Source organism: Poecilia mexicana, unplaced genomic scaffold (genome assembly GCF_051168715.1).
Source record: "Poecilia mexicana isolate PSO_F unplaced genomic scaffold, ASM5116871v1 scaffold_18, whole genome shotgun sequence".
NCBI classification, from domain to species: Eukaryota; Metazoa; Chordata; class Actinopteri; order Cyprinodontiformes; family Poeciliidae; genus Poecilia; species Poecilia mexicana.
The window spans coordinates 24,323,192-24,347,606 of record NW_028263387.1 but is presented as its reverse complement, the minus strand read 5'-3'; the positions used below and the strand labels follow the sequence as shown (position 1 = coordinate 24,347,606).

Here is a 24,415-nt window from a genome sequence, read left to right as displayed (position 1 = left end):
AGTATAACCAGTTCAACCACTCAAACAGAGGCAAGTTCAAACAACCCATTTCCTGGTCCTTCCCCTTTAACAATCTCAAAGACAAAGATCAGAATATTCAGCGACAGGCAAAGTTCAGGAGCACAACAAATAGAAAAGACGAGGATTTGGCTTCGTCACACTTTCAGTTGCTTTGAAAGATCCCAGAGTTACTCAGAGCTGAAACGGAGCAGCCAGGAAATCAGATGGATTCCATAACATTCTCCTGTTCCATCTGTTTGGATCTACTGAAGGATCCGGTAACTATTCCCTGTGGACATAGTTACTGTATGAACTGCATTAAAGACTTCTGGGATGGAGAGGATCAGAGGGGAATCCACAGCTGCCCTCAGTGCAGACAGAAATTCAAACTGAAACCTGTCTTGGTGAAAAATGTGCTGTTAGCAGAGTTGGTGGATAATCTGAAGAAAACTGGACTCCAAGCTGCTACAGCAGATCACCGCTATGCTGGACCTGAAGATGTGGCCTGTGATGTCTGCACTGGTAAGAAGATGAAAGCTGTCAAGTTCTGTCTGGTCTGTTTAGTTTCTTACTGTGAGAATCATATTAAACATCACTATGAGGTGCCTGCACTGAAAAAACACCAACTTTTCAACCCCTCCAAGAAACTCCATGAGAGCCTCAGTTCTCGTCATGATGAGTTGATGAAGATCTTAATGAATGAATTTGAAACCGTCTCAGCTGCAGCAGAAAGAGCTGAGAAGCAGAAGGAGCTCCAGGAGAGTCGACAACAAATCCATCAGAGAATCCAGGACCAAGAGAAAGATGTGAAGCTGCTTCAACAGGAGGTGGAGGCCATCAATGTCTCTGCTGATAAAGCAGTGGAGGACAGTGAGAAGATCTTCACTGAGCTGATCCGTCTCCTCCAGAAAAGAAGCTCTGAGGTGAAGCAGCAGATCAGATCCCAGCAGGAAACTGAAGTGAGTCGAGTCAAAGATGTTCAGGAGAAGCTGGAGCAGGAGATCACTGAGCTGAAGAGGAAAGACGCTGAGCTGGAGCAGCTCTCACACACAGAGGATCACACCCAGTTTCTCCTCAACTACCCCTCACTGTCGGCACTCAGGGAGTCGACACACTCATCCAGCATCAACATCCGTCCTCTGAGACACTTTGAGGACGTGACAGCAGCTGTGACAGAGCTCAGAGACAAACTACAGGACGTCCTGAGAGACACATGGACAAACATCTCACTGGCAGTCACTGATGTGGATGTTCTACTGTCAGAACCAGAACCAAAGACCAGAGCTGGATTCTTAAAATATTCAACAGAAATCACTCTGGATCCAAACTCGGCACACACACATCTGTTATTAACTGAGGTGAACAAAAAAGTAACAATGATGAAACAACAACAATCTTTTTCTCCTCATCCAGACAGATTCACATTTTATGATCAAGTTCTGAGCGTCCAGAGTCTGACTGGATGTTGTTACTGGGAGGTGAAGTGGAGAGCTGAAGCAATCCATGTTGCTGTTTCCTACAAGGACATCAGTAGAGATGGGACTTCAGATGAATGTGTGTTTGGATTCACTGACAAATCTTGGGTGTTAAGTTGTTACACAAAGGGTTATACATCTTTGCACAACAGAGTTAAAACTCCAGTACCAGGTCCAGTTTCCTCCAGAATAGGAGTGTACCTGGACCACAGAGCAGGTATTCTGTCTTTCTACAGCGTCTCTAAAACCATGACTCTCCTCCACAAAGTCCAGACTAGATTCACTCAGCCGCTTCATGCTGGGGTCCGACTTTTTGACCTGGGAGACTCTGCAGAATTCAAAATATCGGAGTAGAACAGCAACGCAAAGAATCACAACAAAATACTTAGCTATGATACAGGACAGAATGAAAAATACATTTCAATAGATTATGTACATTTTCATTGACTTTTAAAGAGAAGAAAAAAGAAAAACTTCAACAGTATTTCTACTTTGAAATATTCACATCTGCTGAAAACAAAAATCAATGAAGGAAAATGTTTAATTTTCAATCATATGTCAGTGTTAATGTGGATTTTGAAAAAAGTGTAAAATTAATTGTTTTTAATTAGGCTATATGACTTATATCAAGTACTACGTCTTACTCAGATATTCTTGTTCAAATTTAACAGGTTAGAATTTATGATTCATATTTTCAGCATGTCAAATATTTTTTTTTATTTCCTCCAATATGCGAGAGAGAAGCATACAAATGATTTGAAGAGGTTTTTCATTTTATTTGATAAAGTCTGTACTTTATCAAATACTTTCTTATTGTTTTATATTTTTCCAACTGTAATGCTAATAAAAGTCTCTACAGAAAGTAATGAGTCTCCATCTTGTTTCTAAGGCATCTACCTGCTAAAGTACAGACACCACTTCAACATTTCACTTTACAACCAGTGGTAAAATTAGCATGTTAGCTATTGCAGATAAAATTTGCCATGTAAAGGTAGATAGCATGCTAGCTTTAGCTGAAAGCTAGCTATAGCTACTAACAGAATGTTAGCTAAAGGAGGCTAATGCAGCCATTAACTTCTTACTTGTCTTTCACAGAGAAGGCACTCCTAGACCAGTTCTGGTTCCCCTGGAGGTTTATCTCTATGAGTTTTCCTGTTTGCTGTCACTACATAAACGCTCAGAGAGATTTCTGCAAATCCAGCAGCACAATGCAATCAACAGTCGGTTGTTAAATGCTCATTAATGAGGAGTTATTGCTGCAAGTCAATTGCTTGATGTAATCTGTTGGGTTTTCTTAGAAAGAAAAGTTTTTAACTAATTTTACTAATAAGCTGAAGTTGACGGATTGGACGGACGTGTCATGCTGTATAAAAATAAATATACAGAAAATTATCAACTGGAGACCAAAGTCTGAAGTAAAATGTTTAAAACGCGAGAAATGCAGCAGCAGTCTGAAGTCTTAGCAGAGAATTTGCCCCGCCCAACCGCAGCTGCGGTTAAGCTCCTCCATTGTGTTCAAACACCGAGTTCAGCTCTGCTGCTGCGCTTCCTGGTTCCTTCGTGTCACTCTGAAAGCTTTAAGATCAGTAGAATCACTGAGTTGATCTCACAAACTGCTGCAGATCAGTAAGTAACAAACTGGAGTTTGACTGCTAAAAGGAAGAAAAACCTGAGACATTCAGAGTTGTTGAGAACATTACAGCTTGGTTGATGTCTGTCACACAGCACTGCATTTGGTTATTAAACCGTCTAACTCAGACAAGCCTCCGTTGTTAGTGTGGATTTGGATAGCGAGCATAGTGAGTATTAGTGACTTTTCTCAGCTTTGCTCATATATGTGATTCCTTTGCAATGTGGACACAGAGTAGAATGAGTTTCCATTCATGCATGTCCTGCAGGCGGTTTGCTGCAGGACAGCAGACTGAGACTGACTGCAGTCTCAGTGGGAGGGATTCACTGCAACCCGAACTGCTCACTCAGGACAGTTTCTGAAGACTTATTGGAGCTTTCACACGTCGTCATAAAAGTCTTTAATAACAGAAATGTGGCTTGAGTTTTGCTAGTGGCTCTTTTGAAAAAGAGGGTCTGAAAAGTAACTAAATATGATGACAAAGTCTCTAAGATGTCAACTGTTTCTTTGGTCCTGATCAGAGGTGCACTTCCACCCTCGATTTAGCCCCACACTTGGCCATTCCCCTCAGTGTTTCTTACTGTAAGTAAAAATCCAGTAATCAAGACCGGAGAAGACCAAGACAAACTTACTTTAAGTAAAATGGTGCATTCCCATGTAGACAGTAAAAAAAGGAAAATTTTGTAGATATTAGCAGGGACAGGAAATCAATGGAGAGAATGAAGAACGGAAATGATGTGTTTCATGTCAAGGTACTCTCATCAGGGTCCTGACAGCACTGTTCTGTACTTACTGTAATTTCTGTATGTTTTTCCTAGGAATCCCAAAGAAAAGCTCATTACAGTAATCAAGTCTGGAGATGACGAAGGCATGAACAAACTTTTCTACTTCTGGGAAGATCAAATGAGAAACCACACCTGTCCTCAGTGAAGGAAAGAGTTCATACTGAGTCCTGGTGGAAAATCTGAAAAAGACTCCAACTTGCCCCAACTGCTCCAGGTTTCTGCTAAGCTCTAGGAGAGCATCTGCCCTCGTTATGATGAGGTGATGAAGATCTTCCGTCGTACTGATCAGCAGTGTATCTGCTATTTCTGCACTATGGCTGAACTTAAAGGGCATGAAGCAGTCCCAGCTGCAGCAGAACCAGAACCAAAGAGCAGAGATGAGTTCTTAAAATATTTACAAGTTATCACTCTGGATCCAAACACTGTCAACAGGTTTCTGTTATTGTCTGAGGGGAACAGAAAAGTTACAAGAATGGAAGAACAACAGTCTCATCCTGATCATCCAGACAGATTCACTGGTTTTTGGTTTCAGGTCCTGAGCAGAGAGAGTCTGACTGGTCGTTGTTACTGGGAGGTGGAGTGGAGAGGAAGATTAGTTTATGTTGCCGTTTCATACAAGAACATCAGCAGAGCAGGAAGATCAAAGGAATGTTTATTTGGACTTAATGATAAATCTTGGTCATTACGCTGTGACAGAGAAAGTTACACATTTTGGCACAATGACACCGACACTCCAGTACCAGGTCCAGTTTCCTCCAGAATAGGAGTGTACCTGGACCACAGAGCAGGTATTCTGTGTTTCTACAGCGTCTCTGGAACCATGACTCTCCTCCACAGAGTCCAGACCAGATTCACTCAGCCGCTTCATGCTGGGGTTTATATTTATCATAGCTCCTCTGCTGAGTTCATTAAGATGAAATAGTCAACAGTAATCTGAGATTCAACTGGTCAAAATATAAGTAGTAGTTTCAGCTGTTTTAGTCTCCATCATTGATGAGAGTAGCTGCCATTTCTTCACTGCTCAGAGATCAGCTATTTGGATTTACTTTGTTGTTTTGTCTCTTTGTTGATGTTGGAGTTTGCTTGGTTTCTGCCATGGAGACGACCACGGCTGAACAGATTCACAGAAACTCATTACATTTACATTTATTGCTTTGTCAGACCAAATGTTCAAATCTATGTGCAGATGAGCTGATCGAAACTGTGGTTATCATGATGATCATCGATCAGGACATTGTTTTATTGTTTTATTGGATAAAGATAAACTAACTTACTTGGCCTCTAGAATTTGGTTAGCTCCTCTTGATGGGAGGATTTTATTATGCTTAATATTAATAAAATAAAGCCAAACTGTTTCACTCTATATGATTACAGAGTCACGAGAAAAGCTGAAATATTTTTGGATTTAAATACACACTGACAAGAAGCAAGAAATTAAAGGTTGAGCAAATATGTAATGTTTTAAAATCAAACTTAATGAACATAAGTCCAGGTCATCTGTTGTTTTTTTTCTGGACAGTAATGACTCTAGGAAATACAGAACTAACACAGTCAAATTGTTGGAAATTTGTAACGAGATTATTCGACTTGGGTTTAGAGTTTGATTAGAAACAGTCTCCTTACAAAAGTGGACAGATTTCAATGCAAAGACATTGATTTAGTTTTAAAATGCTCTCATATTTCTGTGAATCTTCTCAGTAATTATTTTCCCAGCTCTTCCTTCTTTTGGACTACGATGATAACCCCTATTAATGGATGTTTTTCATTAAAGATTATGTAAAACAATCGTCAAGTAATGATTGTGTGAGATATGGTTTACAAACTAATTATTAAAAGTTAAAAAACAAGTCTATTTATGTGATAAATATGGAGTTTTGGCTTCATTACAGATAGTTTGAATGCTTTGTAACAGTTTGTTTTTCATGTCTTCACTGATTAATTTTTTCTTGTGAATTGATTTTCTCGTTGGTAGAAAATCACTATTCTGGTATGACTGATTTTATTGTTTTTAATTGGACAGAATCAAAACAATTGTTTCAAAATGACTTATTCTTTGTGATTCGTGTTCACTGTATTATTCTACTGCTGCTCATCATGTTTATGTATCGATTATCAAATATATTTTTTTTACTTATTTACATTCAGCTTTAGCATTGAATTGGTGCAGATCAGAGAATCCTGAAATGTTTCTCCTCAGGTCTAATTTGCAACAGGAACATCTAAGAATTATCTTTAATATTTAAACATTTAATGCAGCGTGTAAGAAAAGGTCTGACCTGTCATATTGTTTCAGAATTTGCTATAGTGTGATATTGACAATAAGAAAACAAAGAGAAACCTATTCTCAAGAAAAAAAATTAAAACATTTTAGATTGAAATTTCTGAATCCATCAAATAAAAGAAAAACTGATGTTTAGTTTTTTCATGACTGTAAAAGACTGAATAAACATAATAGCAGAATCTTTCATGAATTTTGTCTAGTACCTTCAAATGAACACTAGATGGCAGTGTTATTGGGCATTCAACACATGAATTAAGTGCCTTATTTGTAAAAGTTGCTTTTACTACTTTTTAATATATTTATAATATACTACACTTCAAGGTGTAAGAGGTCAAAAGTCAGGAAAAAATAAATAATCTTTAGTGATTAATAACTCTGAAGTGGTAAGCCCAACTGGGACCTTACTTACTGTGACACATCCTCTATACACCCTGATGCTGAAACATAAATGGGTGCTGAAGGATACAGTCAAGTTCTCATGATGTTCAGAGCGGTCAGTTTCACAGATCCCGATGTTGCTTGCCTGGATGGTTTCAACAAACATGCATAATCTGCCTCTGGTACTTAAAAAATCACAATATTTTAGAAACGTGTATGTAGTACCTCTAAACATTAGATGGCAGTAAAAGACAGAAACCAGGGTAAAGGTTTCATATTCAAAATATGAATGAAGCAGCTGGTCTGTAAACCGGGGCTTCATTTTTAATGTTTTTTTAATAAAGAGGGATTTACAGACACATTAACTTTGTTGCTGTATCGCTGTTGCCTGTCTGGGTGAAAAACTAAAAATTTAAATGATTAAAACTGTAGACTAAACACTGTTTTGTTTCCTGGGAAGACATATCCAGTATAACCAGTTCAACCACTCAAACAGAGAGTCAAGTTCAAACAACCCATTTCCTGGTCCTTCCCCTTTAACAATCTCAAAGACAAAGATCAGAATATTCAGCGTCAGGCAAAGTTCAGGAGCACAACAAATAGAAAAGACGAGGGTTTGGCTTCATCACACTTTCAGTTGCTTTGAAAGATCCCAGAGTTACTCAGAGCTGAAATGGAGCAGCCAGGAAATCAGATGGATTCCATAACATTCTCCTGTTCCATCTGTTTGGATCTACTGAAGGATCCGGTGACTATTCCCTGTGGACATAGTTACTGTATGAACTGTATTAAAGACTTCTGGGATGGAGAGGATCAGAGGGGAATCCACAGCTGCCCTCAGTGCAGACAGAAATCCAAACTGAGACCTGTCTTGGTGAAAAATGTGCTGTTAGCAGAGTTGGTGGATAATCTGAAGAAAACTGGACGCCAAGCTGCTACAGCTGATCACCGCTATGCTGGACCTGAAGATGTGGCCTGTGATGTCTGCACTGGTAAGAAGATGAAAGCTGTCAAGTCCTGTCTGGTCTGTTTAGTTTCTTACTGTGAGAATCATATTAAACATCACTATGAGGTGCCTGCACTGAAAAAACACCAACTTTTCAACCCCTCCAAGAAACTCCATGAGAGCCTCAGTTCTCTTCATGATGAGATGATGAAGATCTTAATGAATGAATTTGAAACCGTCTCAGCTGCATCAGAAAGAGCTGAGAAGCAGAAGAAGCTCCAGGAGAGTCGACAACAAATCCATCAGAGAATCCAGGACCAAGAGAAAGATGTGAAGCTGCTTCAACAGGAGGTGGAGGCCATCAATGTCTCTGCTGATAAAGCAGTGGAGGACAGTGAGAAGATCTTCACTGAGCTGATCCGTCTCCTCCAGGAAAGAAGCTCTGAGGTGAAGCAGCAGATCAGATCCCAGCAGGAAACTGAAGTGAGTCGAGTCAAAGATGTTCAGGAGAAGCTGGAGCAGGAGATCACTGAGCTGAAGAGGAAAGACGCTGAGCTGGAGCAGCTCTCACACACAGAGGATCACACCCAGTTTCTCCTCAACTACCCCTCACTGCCAGCACTCAGGGAGTCGACACACTCATCCTGCATCAACATCCGTCCTCTGAGACACTTTGAGGACGTGACGGCAGCTGTGTCAGAGCTCAGGGACAAACTACAGGACGTCCTGAGAGACACATGGACAAACATCTTACTGGCAGTCACTGATGTGGATGTTCTACTGTCAGAACCAGAACCAAAGACCAGAGATGGATTCTTAAAATATTCAACAGAAATCACTCTGGATCCAAACTCAGCACACACACATCTCTTATTAACTGAGGTGAACAAAAAAGTAACAATAATGAAACAACAACAATCTTTTTCTCATCATCCAGACAGATTCACATTTTATGATCAAGTTCTGAGCGTCCAGAGTCTGACTGGATGTTGTTACTGGGAGGTGAAGTGGAGAGCTGAAGCAATCCATGTTGCTGTTTCCTACAAGGACATCAGTAGAGACGGGACTTCAGATGAATGTGTGTTTGGATTCAATGACAAATCTTGGGTGTTAAATTGTAACATGAAGGGTTATACATGTTTGCACAACAGAGTTAAAACTCCAGTACCAGGTCCAGTTTCCTCCAGAATAGGAGTGTACCTGGATCACAGAGCAGGTATTCTGTCTTTCTACAGCGTCTCTAAAACCATGACTCTCCTCCACAAAGTCCAGACCAGATTCACTCAGCCTCTACATGCTGGGGTCCGACTTTTTGACCTGGGAGACTCTGCAGAATTCAAAATATCGGAGTAGAACAGCAACGCAAAGAATCGCAACAAAATACTTAGCTATGATACAGGACAGAATGAAAAATACATTTCAATAGATTATGTACATTTTCATTGACTTTTAAAGAGAAGAAAAAAGAAAAACTTCAACAGTATTTCTACTTTGAAATATTCACATCTGCTGAAATCAAAAATCAATGAAGGATGAAGGAAAATGTTTAATTTTCAATCATATGTCAGTGTTAATGTGGATTTTGAAAAGTGTGTAAAATTCATTGTTTTTAAATAGGCTATATGACTTATATCGAGTACTATGTCTTACTCAGATATTCTTGTTCAAATTTAACAGGTTAGAATTTATGATTCATATTTTCTGCATGTCAAATATTTTTTTTTATTTCCTCCAATATGCGAGAGAGAAGCATACAAATGATTTGAAGACGTTTTTCATTTTATTTGATAAAGTCTGTACTTTATCAAATACTTTCTTATTGTTTTATATTTTTCCAACTGTAATGCTAATAAAAGTCTCTACAGAAAGTAATGAGTCTCCATCTTGTTTCTAAGGCATCTACCTGCTAAAGTACAGACACCACTTCAACATTTCACTTTACAGCCAGTGGTAAAATTAGCATGTTAGCTATTGCAGATAAAATTTGCCATGTAAAGGTCGATAGCATGCTAGCTTTAGCTGAAAGCTAAAGGAGGCTAATGCAGCCATTAACTTCTTACTTGTCTTTCACAGAGAAGGCACTCCTAGACCAGTTCTGGTTCCCCTGGAGGTTTATCTCTATGAGTTTTCCTGTTTGCTGTCACTACATATACGCTCAGAGAGATTTCTGCAAATCCAGCAGCACAATGCAATCAACAGTCGGTTGTTAAATGCTCATTAATGAGGAGTTATTGCTACAAGTCAATTGCTTGATGTAATCTGTTGGGTTTTCTTAGAAAGAAAAGTTTTTAACTAATTTTACTAATAAGCTGAAGTTGACGGATTGGACGGACGTGTCATGCTGTATAAAAATAAATATACAGAAAATTATCAACTGGAGACCAAAGTCTGAAGTAAAATGTTTAAAACGCGAGAAATGCAGCAGCAGTCTGAAGTCTTAGCAGATAAGTTGCCCCGCCCAACCGCAGCTGCGGTTAAGCTCCTCCATTGTGTTCAAACACCGAGTTCAGCTCTGCCGCTGCATTTCCTGGTTCCTTCGTGTCACTCTGAAAGCTTTAAGATCAGTAGAATCACTGAGTTGATCTCACAAACTGCTGCAGATCAGTAAGTAACAAACTGGAGTTTGACTGCTAAAAGGAAGAAAAACCTGAGACATTCAGAGTTGTTGAGAACATTACAGCTTGGTTGATGTCTGTCACACAGCACTGCATTTGGTTATTAAACCGTCTAACTCAGACAAGCCTCTGTTGTTAGTGTGGATTTGGATAGCGAGCATAGTGAGTATTAGTGACTTTTCTCAGCTTTGCTCATATATGTGATTCATTTGCAATGTGGACACAGAGTAGAATGAGTTTCCATTCATGCATGTCCTGCAGGCGGTTTGCTGCAGGACAGCTGACTGAGACTGACTGCAGTCTCAGTGGGAGGGATTCACTGCAACCCGAACTGCTCACTCAGGACAGTTTCTGAAGACTTATTGGAGCTTTCACACGTCGTCATAAAAGTCTTAAATAACAGAAACGTGGCTTGAGTTTTGCTAGTGGCTCTTTTGAAAAAGAGGGTCTGAAAAGTCACTAAATATGATAAAGTCTCTAAGATGTCAACTGTTTCTTTGGTCCTGATCAGAGGTGCACTTCCACCCTCAATTTAGCCCCACACTTGGCCATTCCCCTCAGTGTTTCTTACTGTAAGTAAAAATCCAGTAATCAAGACCAAACTTACTTTAAGTAAAATGGTGCATTCCCATGTAGACAGTAAAAAAAGGGAAATTTTGTAGATATTAGCAGGGACAGGAAATCAATGGAGAGAATGAAGAACGGAAATGATGTGTTTCATGTCAAGGTACTCTCATCAGGGTCCTGACAGCACTGTTCTGTTCTTACTGTAATTTCTGTATGTTTTTCCTAGGAATCCCAAAGAAAAGCTCATTACAGTAATCAAGTCTGCAGATGATGAAGGCATGAACAAACTTCTCTACTTCTGGGAAGATCAAATGAGAAACCACACCTGTCCTCAGTGAAGGAAAGAGTTCATACTGAGTCCTGGTGGAAAATCTGAAAAAGACTCCAACTTGCCCCAACTGCTCCAGGTTTCTGCTAAGCTCTAGGAGAGCATCTGCCCTCGTTATGATGAGGTGATGAAGATCTTCCGTCGTACTGATCAGCAGTGTATCTGCTATTTCTGCACTATGGCTGAACTTAAAGGGCATGAAGCAGTCCCAGCTGCAGCAGAACCAGAACCAAAGGGCAGAGATGAGTTCTTAAAATATTTACAAGAAATCACTCTGGATCCAAACACTGTCAACAGGTTTCTGTTATTGTCTGAGGGGAACAGAAAAGTTACAAGAATGGAAGAACAACAGTCTCATCCTGATCATCCAGACAGATTCACTGGTTTTTGGTTTCAGGTCCTGAGCAGAGAGAGTCTGACTGGTCGTTGTTACTGGGAGGTGGAGTGAAGAGGAAGATTAGTTTATGTTGCCGTTTCATACAAGAACATCAGCAGAGCAGGAAGATCAAAGGAATGTTTATTTGGACTTAATGATAAATCTTGGTCATTACGCTGTGACAGAGAAAGTTACACATTTTGGCACATTGACACCGACACTCCAGTACCAGGTCCAGTCTCCTCCAGAATAGGAGTGTACCTGGACCACAGAGCAGGTATTCTGTCTTTCTACAGCGTCTCTGAAACCATGACTCTCCTCCACAGAGTCCAGACCAGATTCACTCAGCCGCTTCATGCTGGGGTTTATATTTATCATAGCTCCTCTGCTGAGTTCATTAAGATGAAATAGTCAGCAGTGATCTGAGGTGGCTGGGCTCAGATTTAGTCAGTGGAGTTGGATTCTCCCTGAGATTCCTCTATTATTGTTAACTACAATCAGGTGTAGATTATTGGTGATTATTTCACATCTCTCCTAATTATAGGCATTAACTAATTTCCAGGTCAGTAGATGTGTGAACATTAATTGATGTAACTAACATTGCAAAGTTTTGTAGAAGTAAAATGTTTTAATGACATTTGTGTGCTTTAAAAATGTTATTAAAATCTGCAGTTTCTGCCTTTATGATGCTGAATGTCAATTATATATATTTTTCCCCATTTATAATAATAATAATAATAATAATAATAATAATAATAATAATAATAATAATAATAATAAATTTGACTTAGAATGCCCTTCATATCTTTAAAACTGAAAGGTCAAGAAACAAAAATTTGATTAAAACCAATATCTAAGAAAATGTTTGAAAATGATAAATTTATCATCAATCAGAGTTTGGAAAAAATGTCTGTTTGCTTCTGTGGGGGTGGGTGCCTTTACATCCTAAACAAAAAACTAATTTTTAGCTTACTCTTTTGTTCATATGCTGGCTGGTGCTTAACCAGTAAGCTAAAAGTGACTGTGACTAGATAAAAATAACTAAAAATAAACAGACTTTTAAACAGCTAAATGTCATTTAAATATTTCTCAAAAAGACTAGACACCTACTACTGCTTAGGAACCGACCGTCAGGTGCAACGCTGCTTTTTCTATATGCCAAGTGCATCACACGCATGCGTCCTGTATTTATGTGGGTCAGGTGCATCGTGTTGGTTTTGTGCACCACATGCATGATGTGCTTTGGGGAATGCGGTTGTTGATAAGGTGCGCTGGCGGTTTGTGTCTTCCCATAATATCCTGCAGGCTTCTCCGGCTTCACACACTCTTCCTCAGTTTCTCTTTCATCGTCACTCATAATGTCACTTTGGTCTTGAGCTTGTTATCGTTTTCATCATGCTGAGGTTCAGACTTTTGAAACTCATTAGTAAAAAGCCGTATAGTAGCTGCATCCTTCTGGTCAAAAAGGGAGAAAATAGTAGCAACTGATAATCTGAAAATTACAGTTTTGTTTCTTTATTTGTGAATTTCTTGAACAGTCTAGGATTTATATATTATGTATAATTTCCTAAATGTTCTGTCTATAATCTTTGCTTAACTACCTCTTTTATAATTTGACCTTGCAATGAATTCTTTGTCTCGGATAATTTCAATCTACTCTGCAAATAAAGATCTTATAAAGATCTTATAAGTCACTGAGTGTTTCTCAGTGACTTAATGGGTTGAAAAACTGATATTTATTTCTTGAATTAAAAGAGAATAGGGAGAGCCTTAAGATAAGCTCATACTCAAATCAAAGCTGAAATTCACATGTTTGTGTTTCCTATAGAAAACCAACCAGTTTAGCAGGTTAAAAACATGACAAGTATTTTAAGCATGAAATCTGTGTCTTGTTTACCTTCCTCACACAACACAGATAAACGTTTCCAAAACCTGTTCAGCATTTCATTAGATCATACCCAAAGTTACCCAAGGAAGTTAGGTAAATTTGTTTGACAGTCAAGTATAAAGATTGCAGATGGAGTTGGCTCAAGTTTATGCTCATGCAGCAGATTTAAACTGATCTTTCGCCTGGATTGAAATATGGTATGTCACCACTCCCATCTTGAAAAAAAGGCAGTTTAACAGTTTGTTTCCTGGTTCTTTCATATATAGCTCAGACACAATCCAACTGACTGCATTGCCAAGTTGAAGAGCTGACAAGTCAACCTGCTGAAGTTCAATGAGAAATAAGCAAATTCTGATTTGGCTTCTTCTGCAGCACATCTATTTGCAAAACAGGAAAGAAATACTACCGACGTTCCAAGGTGAAATGGCACAGAGACAAAATCAGACAGAGTCAGTTAAGTTCTCCTGTTCCATCTGTTTGGATCAACTGAAGGATCCGGTGACTATTCCTTGTGGACACAGCTACTGTATAAATTGTATTAATGACCACTGGGATGGAGAAGATCAGAGAAGAATCCACAGCTGCCCTCAGTGCAGGAAAGAGTTCATACCGAGGCCTGGACTGGAGAAAAACATCATGTTAGCTGATTTTGTGGAGGAGCTGAAGAAGACCGGACTCCAAGCTGTTCCAGCTGATCACTGCTATGCTGGACCTGAAGATGTGGCCTGTGATTTCTGCACTGGGAGGAAGATGAAAGCTGTCAAGTCCTGTCTGGTTTGCTTGGCTTCTTACTGCCAAAATCACCTTCAACCTCATTATGAATCACCTACGTTTAAAAAACATAATCTGGTTGAAGTTTCTACTAAGCTTCAGCAGAGGATCTGCTCCCGTCATGATGAGGTGATGAAGATCTTCTGTCGAACTGATCAGCAGTGTATCTGTTATCTCTGTACTTTGGATGAACATAAAGGCCATGAAACAGTCCCAGCTGCAGCAGAAAGAGCTGAGAAGCAGAAGAAGCTCCAGGAGAGTCGACAACAAATCCATCAGAGAATCCAGGACCAAGAGAAAGATGTGAAGCTGCTTCAGCAGGAGGTGGAGGCCATCAATGTCTCTGCTGATAAAGCAGTGGAGGACAGTGAGAAGATCTTCACTGAGCTGATCCGTCTCCTCCAGAAAAGAAGCTCTGAGGTGAAGCAGCAGATCAGATCCCAGCAGGAAACTGAAGTGAGTCGAGTCAAAGATGTTCAGGAGAAGCTGGAGCAGGAGATCACTGAGCTGAAGAGGAAAGACGCTGAGCTGGAGCAGCTCTCACACACAGAGGATCACACCCAGTTTCTCCTCAACTACCCCTCACTGCCAGCACTCAGGGAGTCGACACACTCATCCAGCATCAACATCCGTCCTCTGAGATACTATGAGGACGTGACAGCAGCTGTGTCAGAGCTCAGGGACAAACTACAGGACGTCCTGAGAGACACTGGAACAAACATCAAACTGAAGGTCACTAAGGTTGAGGGTTCACTGTCAGAACCAGAACGAAAGACCAGAGATAAAGTACAGGACATTCCTACAGACACAAGAACAAACATCTCACTGAAGGTCACTGAAGTGGACGTTCTACTGTCAGAACCAGAACCAAAAACCAGAGCTGAATTCTTAAAATATTCACAAAATGTCACTCTGGATCCAGACACAACACACAGGAAGCTTTTTTTATCAGATGGAAATAGAAAAGTAACATCAAAACTTCCCTCATCTTCTGTATTGCGGTACCATTTCAGTGATCCCGACAGATTTACTGATTATAATCAGGTTCTGAGTAGAGAGAGTCTGACTGGACGTTGTTACTGGGAGGTGGAGTGGAGAGGAGAAAGAGTTCATGTAGCAGTTTCATACAAGAACATCAGCAGAGAAGGAAGGTCAGATAAGTGTGCATTTGGATTCAATAACAAATCTTGGTCATTATATTGCGCCAGAAACAGTTACACTTTCCATCACAACAAAGTTCAAACTCCAGTACCAGGTCCAGTTTCCTCCAGAATAGGAGTGTACCTGGACCACAGAGCAGGTATTCTGTCTTTCTACAGCGTCTCTGAAACCATGACTCTCCTCCACAGAGTCCAGACCAGATTCACTCAGCCGCTACATGCTGGGATCCGGCTGTTTGATGAGGCAGATTCTGCTGAGTTCATTAAAGTCAAATAGAATCACAACAGAATTAATGAACCAGTGACATATTCACACCTGTGGGAGGAAACCGGAGTACCCAGAGAAAACCCAGCATGCACAGAGAGAACATGCAAACTCCATGCAGAAAGACCCTGGGCCGGGAATCAAACCCAGGACCTTCTTGCTGCGAGGCAACAGTGCTACCAACTGCTGCAGTGTGCAGTCCACACAAAGAAAAGATCCAAAGTTGAACTGGGCAGAGATTTTAGCAAGACAGGACGCATAACTCTGAGGGAAAGCTCATTAATGTAAGAGTAACAGAGAGAAAACTGGTTTAACATGTTTTAATTATATAACTTTTTTCCCCATGCAATCTTCAAGATAATTAATCATAATATCAAAGAGGTTCTAAATACTGAAATGCATTTTACTGCATTTGAATCTGCTGAATGGATTGATTATGTAGTTCTCAGTCTGTTTGTCTTTTAAAAAGTACCTTAAGACATTTGTTGTAAATCTCCCCAATGATAACACAATGACTAAAATGAAATTAAACAGATGGATGTATCATAATGATTTTAAAGCATCAGGTGTGTAATTTTCCATCAATAGCTCTTCAGTAAGCACTACCTTATCATGGAGTTCACTCTGCAACAACAACCTCTGTCCTCTAGAATACCAATAACAGCAGTAAAAGCCACTCCCATCTGTCAGGTAAACAGATGGGAGTGGCTGATTGCAGCTCCAGCAAAGGCACGTGTAACATGTTCATTTCCCTAAAGGAAGAGTCACACAGTATTACTGGAACGCTGCAGCAGAAAGATCAGATGGATTCTGCTAAATTAACTTGCTGTATCTGTTTGGATCTCCTGAAGAGATCCAACAGCAGAAAGGACAGAGACTTTGGTCAACTGGAGAGTGGAGGTCGCAGCAACCCTTTGAAGGTGTCGAAGTCAGCCGAAGGCAGTGACAACACTGACTGCTAGCCCCAAAAACAGTGGCACTTGTGACTGTTACAGCCCTGGGCCTTGTAGGCTGGGCTGCAGGTGTTGCTTTTGTGTCTTTGTGCTCCTCCCCTTTGCAGGAGTCTCTGATCCATTGATTGGGAGTGCAGAGTACTTGGACCTGGCTGTCTCCGTCTTCTGGGTCGCCTTCAGCGTCCACTCTGCCGATTGACACTTGTGGTGTTTGTTACCAGGCCTCAGCTCCCCTCCGTTTTGCACATATGCGTTTGTCTTTGTTTTTGCACTTCAACACTTCCATATGCACTCATACAACACATTAAAGCATTTCCATTACACCACTGATACTGATATCCACAATCCATTGTTGTTTTTGTTAATAAATATTCACTTTTCTACACTTTAACCCCTGCATGGTTTCCTGTTTTGTTATGATCTTGAGCCAGTCGTAACAGAGACCAATAACGGCAGGTGTCAGAGGAAGTGCCAGTACTAGGTGCCGAGGTCAGCCAAAGTCAGCCGAAGTCAGTGACAACACTGACAGCTAGCCCTGAAAACAGTGGCACTTGTGGCGCATAATGACACCTGCCACCGGAAATGCCATTAGTAGGTGCGGTGTCACAATTTGTGCCTGCTGTCTCTCCTGTGGGAGGAAGCCGGAGTACCCAGAGAAAACCCACCATGCACAGGGAGAACATGCAAACTCAGTGCAGAAAGACCCCGGGACCTTCTTACTGCGAGGCAACAGTGCTACCAACTGCACCACTGCAGCTACTGTAGGAACTGCATTAAAGACATCTACAATGGAGAAGATCAGAGGAGAATCCACTCTCTCTCAGCGCAGTTAGGGTTTCGTACCAAGGTCTGACCTGGAAAAAAACATTAATACACCTATTTGCCCAAGATGAAGAGGTTTGTCACAGCAACATATCAGTAGTACTCCAACCAGTTTAACAGGTTGAAGACAACGTGACTCATATTTCAAGTATTGAATGTGTCTCCTATTTGCTCTCACAAGACTGACAAGTGTGCAAGGGAATTAAAATACTTCATCCAATTGTACATCAACAATTTATTCACAGATGATATATAGATAATAAATATGTTTCAGCTAAAACTTAAAAAATAAACCTGGGGGTTAAAAATGAAGTTGCCTGTGTTGTAGGCTAATACTGCATTCAAGCTGCTCTTGCACCTGGATTGGAAAATGCAGTGATAACCACTCCCATTTCTCAAACAGATTCTGAGCTTATTTCCTGGTGCTTCGCCACGGATGCCAAAATCACTGTGAAGGTGAAGAACCGACAAGTCCACTTACTGCACTTCTGTGAGTAAAAAAGTTTAACTAAGTTTGGCTTATTGTTTGTCATATATATATTGCTGAGAAGGACAGAAGGGAACTACTGAAGAGTTGAGAGGTGAAATGGCACAACGAGGAAATCAGATAGCTGCAGCAGAAAGGGCTGAGAAGCAGAAGAAGCTCCAGAAGAGTCGACAACAAATCCAGCAAAGAATCCTGGACCAAGAGGAAGATGTGAAGCTGCTTCAACAGGAGGTGGAGGCCATCAATGTCTCTGCTGATAAAGCAGTGGAGGACAGTGAGAAGATCTTCACTGAGCTGATCCGTCTCCTCCAGGAAAGAAGCTCTGAGGTGAAGCAGCAGATCAGATCCCAGCAGGAAACTGAAGTGAGTCGAGTCAAAGATGTTCAGGAGAAGCTGAAGCAGGAGATCACTGAGCTGAAGAGGAAAGACGCTGAGCTGGAGCAGCTCTCACACACAGAGGATCACAACCAGTTTCTCCTCAACTACCCCTCACTGCCAGCACTCAGGGAGTCGACACACTCATCCAGCATCAACATCCGTCCTCTGGGACACTTTGAGGACGTGACAGCAGCTGTGACAGAGCTCAGAGACAAACTACAGGACGTCCTGAGAGACACATGGACAAACATCGAACTGATGATCCCTGTGGTCGATGTTTTACAACCAAAATCAGAATTAGAACCAAAGAACAAAGCTGGGTTTTTAAAATATTTACAAGAAATCACTCTGGATCCAAACACAGCAAATAGGAAGCTGCTATTATCTCAAGAAAATAGTAAAGCAACATTAATGGAACAACAACAATCTTATCCTGATCATCCAGACAGATTCACTAATTGTGATCAGGTCCTGAGCAAAGAGAGTCTGACTGGACGTTGTTACTGGGAGGTGGAGTGGAGCGGGGAAGGAGTTAATGTTGCAGTTTCATACAATAATATCAGCAGAGCAGGACGGTCAAAGGAATGTTTATTTGGATTTAATGACAAGTCCTGGTCATTACGCTGTGACACAGAAAGTTACACTTTTTTTAACAGTGGAGTTAAAACTCCAGTACCAGGTCCAGTTTCCTCCAGAATAGGAGTGTACCTGGACCACACAGCAGGTATTCTGTCTTTCTACAGCATCTCTGAAACCATGACTCTCCTCCACAGAGTCCAGACCAGATTCACTCAGCCGCTACATGCTGGGATTTGGCTATATTATGGATCCACTGCTGAATTCAAGAAATTAAAATAGAAATCACAATACCAAACATATTTATTTTATTATCTGAGGGGAATAGAAAAGTGGCTTCATTGGAAGAACCGTGATCTTCTATTGACCTAGATTTATTGATTATTATCAGGTTCTGAGAGGAGACCATCTCACTGTACATTGTTACAGGGAGATGGAGTGGAGAGAAGTTATTTATACAAGAACAGCAGCAGAGAGGGAAAGACTGAGGAATGTACATTTTCAAATCTTAGCACTATGTTGTCATGTAGAAAGTTTCAAAGTATGTAACAACTTTGTCAACACTGTTGTATAAGGTCCACCAGGTATTATGTTTCTACAGCTTCTCTGAAACGATGACTATCTTCCACAGAGTCCAGACCAGATTCACTCGAACGTTACTTATTTGGGTTTGGCCTTACTTTTATGGAGACTCTACTAAGTTCATTAAAACTAGAGTCAACAATGATCTGAGGTTCAGTTTTTTAAAAATATTTATTTTAGTTTCAGTTTCTTTAGAGAGTTAATTGTTGTCATTGCTTCACTGCTCAGAGATGAGAGCGCTGTTTCACAAAGTGGGATTACGAAATCCAGGGAAAGAGATAAAACCAGGTTTGACATAGCGCCATCAGTTCATCCTGGTTTTATCCGTTTCACAAAGACTAAGCTACATTCAGAACGTGCAACTACGTCGAGCCAGGCTTAAGTAATTCAGGTGAACAGATTTCTTCAGCAGACCAATGAGATCAATCAGATTCATTGATGCCACACTAGATAAATTGCATGTCATATCTCACACCAAATGAACAACTGCTTTTGATAGAGAATTATGAGGATTATGAGGAACTGAAGCACACCATAATAAAGAAAAAAACTGCTGCTACTTTATCAAACAATAACAGATTGATTAAGTTTGTAATTAGCCCAAAATATACTTTCTCAACTATTCTTAACTATAAAACGTCAATCATATCTGTCATTTGCTCAAGTAATCAACTTTAAGTCAACCGTGGAAGTCAACATTATAACGTGTGAATCTAAGAGTAGATTCAATAATGTTACTGTGATGATCCATGTTTCTGTGTGTTTATTTTGAGTTTTTTCTGTGTGGTCCTGTTTCCTGTGAGTCTCTGTCTCTGCGTCTTCCCCGTTGATTGTTCCCAGGAGTGTCTCGTTCCCTTGATTACCCTGTGTGTATTTAGTCCCACCCGTTGTCTGTGTTCTTCGTCGGGTCCTTTTCTAACCTATGTCAAACGTACGTCTTTGTCTACATCCGTCTGTCCGTCGTCTCAGTTGTACTGATTAAGTCCTGGTCGGCGTTAGCTCAAGTGTTTTCAGTCTTTGTATTCAGTTGCTACCGGTCTTTAGCTGTGTGCTAACTTCTCCGCCATGCCGTCTGTCTTGGACTGCTGTGACCATTATTATTAAAATCATCTTCATCTTCAACTTAACCTGGGTCTCTGCGTTTCTCCTCACCACCACTCTTACGACAGTTAGTCTTTTTTGTTCTACATCTTATCAATATTTATACAGAACAAACATAATAAGTCAAGATTAAATATAAGAACATTTGCGGTATCTGGGAACTATGTGGACAAAATATTGACTACAATGTGCAAACTAATGCACATAACTAATTATGTGCATTAGTTAACTAATAACTAATATCTGACAAGGTATAAGACCTGAATAACTTTTAGTTACTTTTACTTATTGTCAACTTCATGTTTGAGTTGTTATGCTTTTGTTTTGAATGGACAATTTCTTGTTTAGCTATTAGTGTAAAGGCTACTTATTAGCTATCAAAAGACAGAAGTTGTAACGGAGTATATAAAATGCATCATATTAGCAGCCCTCTTGATGGACTGAAGGAGTCTATCTTTATGATGTAAATAAGTACTGCTTTTAAATATTGTGTGATATGCCAGAACTAAAGCTAATTTACTACAGTTTATTTTAGGTTGAGTTAAAATTAATCAATGAAATATGCAAAGTATGCCACTATTAATACGTTATGACTTGATTACAATATATTTGTTTCTTTGTGGCCCATTTGTCTAATACCCTCAAAGGCCTTTTAATTAAGCCACGATATCTGGAAATTCCTGGATTAATCTGCTATCTCAGTTAAAGCCCTCTGCTGTATTTATGAGTCTATTTTGTCTTCTTGTTTGTTGTTTTATTGATGTTGGAGTGCTTTGTGTACTGCCTCTTCCTGATTCTGTTCAGCCATGGAGGCTATCACTGCTGAGGATGACTTTGATTTTCCTAAACTAATTACATTTACATTTATTGCTTTGTCAGATCAAATGTTGTTCAGATCCATGTGTAGGTGAACTGTAATTAGAAGTATAATTATCATCAGTCAGGACAGTCTTTATTTTACTGGACAAATATGAGATTCTCAATTAAACTGATTGTAGGAATGAATCAACAAGATCAGAAAATTGCTTAACTTTACTGGGTGAAAAATTCTGATATATTTGGGTTCAACTGAAATGTTCAGACTGTATTCAGTCAGACACTACAAGCTTGATATTTAAAACTGAAATCTACCAAGTTGATGTTGAGTGAAAAGTTTTTTGTTTTTATTAAAAAGATTCACAAGACTTCAGAAGCAGAACAGTATATCCATTTTTGTATTCGTGAACCTGAAAACATACAAATCAAAAAGTTAAAGAAAATTGTGGTAGCATTGCTCAATATAAACAAATAAATATTTTTATCCTTGTGTTCCTCTGTTGTTTCTGGGTATATATTTTGTATGTTATGCATTTGATCACCATGAATAATAATGTCACTTTTACACTTTCTTGATGATGATTATTGCAATAAATACATAAAACACAACTGAATGGCTGTTCTTTGAATACATGCAGAAAAATGCTTTTAGACATTGTAATGTACGCTTTAATCTTTACTCAGAGAAAAAGTGACACTATTTGCAGCAACACATATCAGTGAGGGACAGCTCATTAATACTAGAATAATAGAGAGAAAACTAGTTTAACACGTTATAATAATTCTGAACCACATAAGCTTTTACTTTCCATGCAGCATTCAAGAAAATGAATCATATTATCAAAGAGGTTCTAAATACTGAAATGCATTTTACTGCATTTGAATCTATCTGAATGGATTGATTATGTAGTTCTCAGTCTGTTTGTCTTTTAAAAAGTACCTTAAGACATTTGTTGTAAATCTCCCCAATTATAACACAATGACTAAAATGAAATTAAACAGATGGATGTATCATAATGATTTTAAAGCATCAGGTGTGTAATTTTCCATCAATAGCTCTTCAGTAACCACTACCTTATCATGGAGTTCACTCTGCAACAACAACAACCTCTGTCCTCTAGAATACCAATAACAGCAGCAAAAGCCACTCCCATCTGTCAGGTAAACAGATGGGAGTGGCTGATTGCAGCTCCAGCAAAGGTTCGTGTTACATGTTCATTTCCCTAAAGGAAGAGTCACACAGTATTACTGGAACGCTACAGCAGAAAGATCAGATGGATTCTGCTAAATTAACTTGCTGTATTTGTTTGGATCTCCTGAAGAGTCCGGCTACTATCCCCTGTGGACACAGCTACTGTATGAACTGCATCAGATCTTGCTGGGATCGGGAGGATCGAAAAGGAGTCTACAGCTGCCCTCAGTGCAGGAAAAAGTTCCCAACGAGGCCTGGCCTGGTGAAAAACATTGTGTTAGCAGAGTTGGTGGAGGATCTTAAGAAGATTGGACTCCAAGCGGCTCCAGCTGGTCACTACTATACTGGATCTGAAGACGTGGCGTGTGATGTCTGCAGCGGGAGGAAGAGGAAAGCTGTAAAGTCCTGTCTGGTCTGCTTAGCCTCGTTTTGTGAGAAACACATCCAACCTCATTATGAGTCTTCTACTTTTAGTAAACATAAACTTGTTGAAGTTTCAGCGAAGCCCCAGCAGAACTTCAGCTCTCGTCATGATGAGGTGAGGAAGATTTTATTTGATAAATATAAAAGAGATCTAAATGCAGCAGAAAGGACAGAGAAGCCAGAGTTTGAGGTGATGCGACAACAACTCAAGCAGAGATTTCAGAACCGAGAGAAAGATGTGAAACTGCTTCAGCAGAAGATGGAGGGCATCAGCGTCTCTGATGATAAAACAGAGGACGACAGCAAGGCGTCACTTCCCTCCTCTGACAAAAAGAGGATGAAGAGCAGACCTTTATCGGTGCCGCTACCTCCTGGTCCAGACCCAGACCCAGCTGGTGGTGTCTCTCCAAACATAAAGAAACTGATCAAAAACTTCAACAAAGACAAACCAGCACCTGTTCCCACCTCCACTGCAACAAAGATTTGTGGGAAATGTGGCAAGGATCTGTCCAGCACTAAGCCAGCTTTGAAGGCAATGGGCAAACTCTTCCACCCCAGCTGTTTCTGCTGCAAGAGCTGTCATCGCCCCCTGCAGGGCATGCAGTTCTATGTCAAGGAAGGCTCTCCAGAGTGTAAACGTTGCTACGTGACTTCCCTGGCTTCCTGCTCTCAATGTGGAGAGAAAATCACTGACCGTATCCTGAAGGCCATGGGAAAGTGCTTCCATGTCCGATGCTTCCTGTGCAACACCTGCTCCTGCACACTGGATGGACTCCCATTTATCGCAGGTGAAGACAACAAGCCCTACTGCGTACAGGATTACCACAAGCGTTTCTCTCCTCAGTGTGAAACCTGTAAAGAACCCATTGTTCCGGCTCCGGGCAGTGAAGAAACTGTGAAACTGGTGGCTCTGGGGAAGAACTACCACATCAAGTGTTACCAATGCGAGGACTGTGCTCGTCCATTTTCATCTGAAGTAGATAGATATCAAGGTCATCCTGTGGATGGCAGGATTCTGTGTACTAAGTGTCACACCAAGAGGACCAAGATGTGATTGGCTGTTGCAGGATCTTTACGTTGGACCAAATTTAAAAGCATCTGTATTCACTGAATCCCTGTTTTCCCTTCACACACACAAAAAAAATCTTTGACAATTTCATGTAGTCCACAGCAGGTTCTGTACTGAATTAATGCCTCTTTCTACATGTCTCTTATGTAGGTCTTCCAACCAACTTTGTTATTTAAAATACAGCATTTTGTAATGCACTTCATAGATGTTTGAATACAAATAATTGTTTTCGAATTTCAATTAGTCATATCCAATAATTTGTGTTCAGATGAGGCCCATTTGTCTGATTAAAAGTATGTTTTTGACAATAACCTTAAATCAGGTGTTAAACACACTTTTCATTAAGTCCATATTTCCATTAGGAGTATTTTGGTACATTTTACTCAAGTAAAAGTAGTCATCCAAAATATTACCTGAGTAAAAAGGCTAAAAAGTACTGAGAACATTTGTTTGTATTTCCTTTTTAATTCATGTAAAGCACTTTAAATTGACTTGTTGCTGAAAATGTGCTGTATAAATAAAATTACCTCACCTCACCTTACTGAGTTCTT

At 40.0% G+C, this 24,415-nt stretch overlaps 4 protein-coding genes across 6 annotated transcripts; all 4 read left to right on the top strand.

Moving 5' to 3' along the window:
- Nucleotides 1-56: 56 nt before the first annotated feature.
- LOC148154290 (tripartite motif-containing protein 16-like protein) lies at nucleotides 57-6,357 on the top strand. Of its 3 annotated transcripts, none has more exons than XM_088015534.1 (2): nucleotides 57-1,288; nucleotides 4,272-6,357. In XM_088015534.1, the coding sequence occupies exons 1-2, from the start codon at nucleotides 225-227 to the stop codon at nucleotides 4,810-4,812; spliced, it is 1,605 nt and encodes a 534-aa protein (XP_087871660.1). In that variant the 5' UTR covers nucleotides 57-224; the 3' UTR covers nucleotides 4,813-6,357. The 3 variants fall into 3 exon arrangements, with proteins under 3 accessions (XP_087871660.1, XP_087871662.1, XP_087871661.1); XM_088015536.1 differs by having other exon boundaries at nucleotides 57-1,358; nucleotides 4,342-6,357; XM_088015535.1 differs by having other exon boundaries at nucleotides 57-1,436; nucleotides 4,423-6,357.
- A 635-nt stretch (nucleotides 6,358-6,992) lies between these two features.
- Nucleotides 6,993-9,367, top strand: LOC106908097 (tripartite motif-containing protein 16-like). The gene has a single exon (XM_014974076.2). It carries the CDS (start codon nucleotides 7,223-7,225, stop codon nucleotides 8,846-8,848), a length of 1,626 nt encoding a protein of 541 aa, XP_014829562.2. The 5' UTR covers nucleotides 6,993-7,222; the 3' UTR covers nucleotides 8,849-9,367.
- A 587-nt stretch (nucleotides 9,368-9,954) lies between these two features.
- LOC106908099 (E3 ubiquitin/ISG15 ligase TRIM25-like) lies at nucleotides 9,955-21,789 on the top strand. The gene is made up of 5 exons (XM_088015192.1): nucleotides 9,955-10,099; nucleotides 10,904-15,468; nucleotides 16,054-16,155; nucleotides 16,317-16,407; nucleotides 17,792-21,789. Exons 2-5 carry the CDS (start codon nucleotides 13,603-13,605, stop codon nucleotides 18,961-18,963), a joined length of 3,231 nt encoding a protein of 1,076 aa, XP_087871318.1. The 5' UTR covers nucleotides 9,955-10,099; nucleotides 10,904-13,602; the 3' UTR covers nucleotides 18,964-21,789.
- A 602-nt stretch (nucleotides 21,790-22,391) lies between these two features.
- Nucleotides 22,392-24,402, top strand: LOC106932721 (uncharacterized). The gene has a single exon (XM_015011554.2). It carries the CDS (start codon nucleotides 22,392-22,394, stop codon nucleotides 23,847-23,849), a length of 1,458 nt encoding a protein of 485 aa, XP_014867040.2. The 3' UTR covers nucleotides 23,850-24,402.
- The last annotated feature ends 13 nt before the right edge of the window (nucleotides 24,403-24,415 follow it).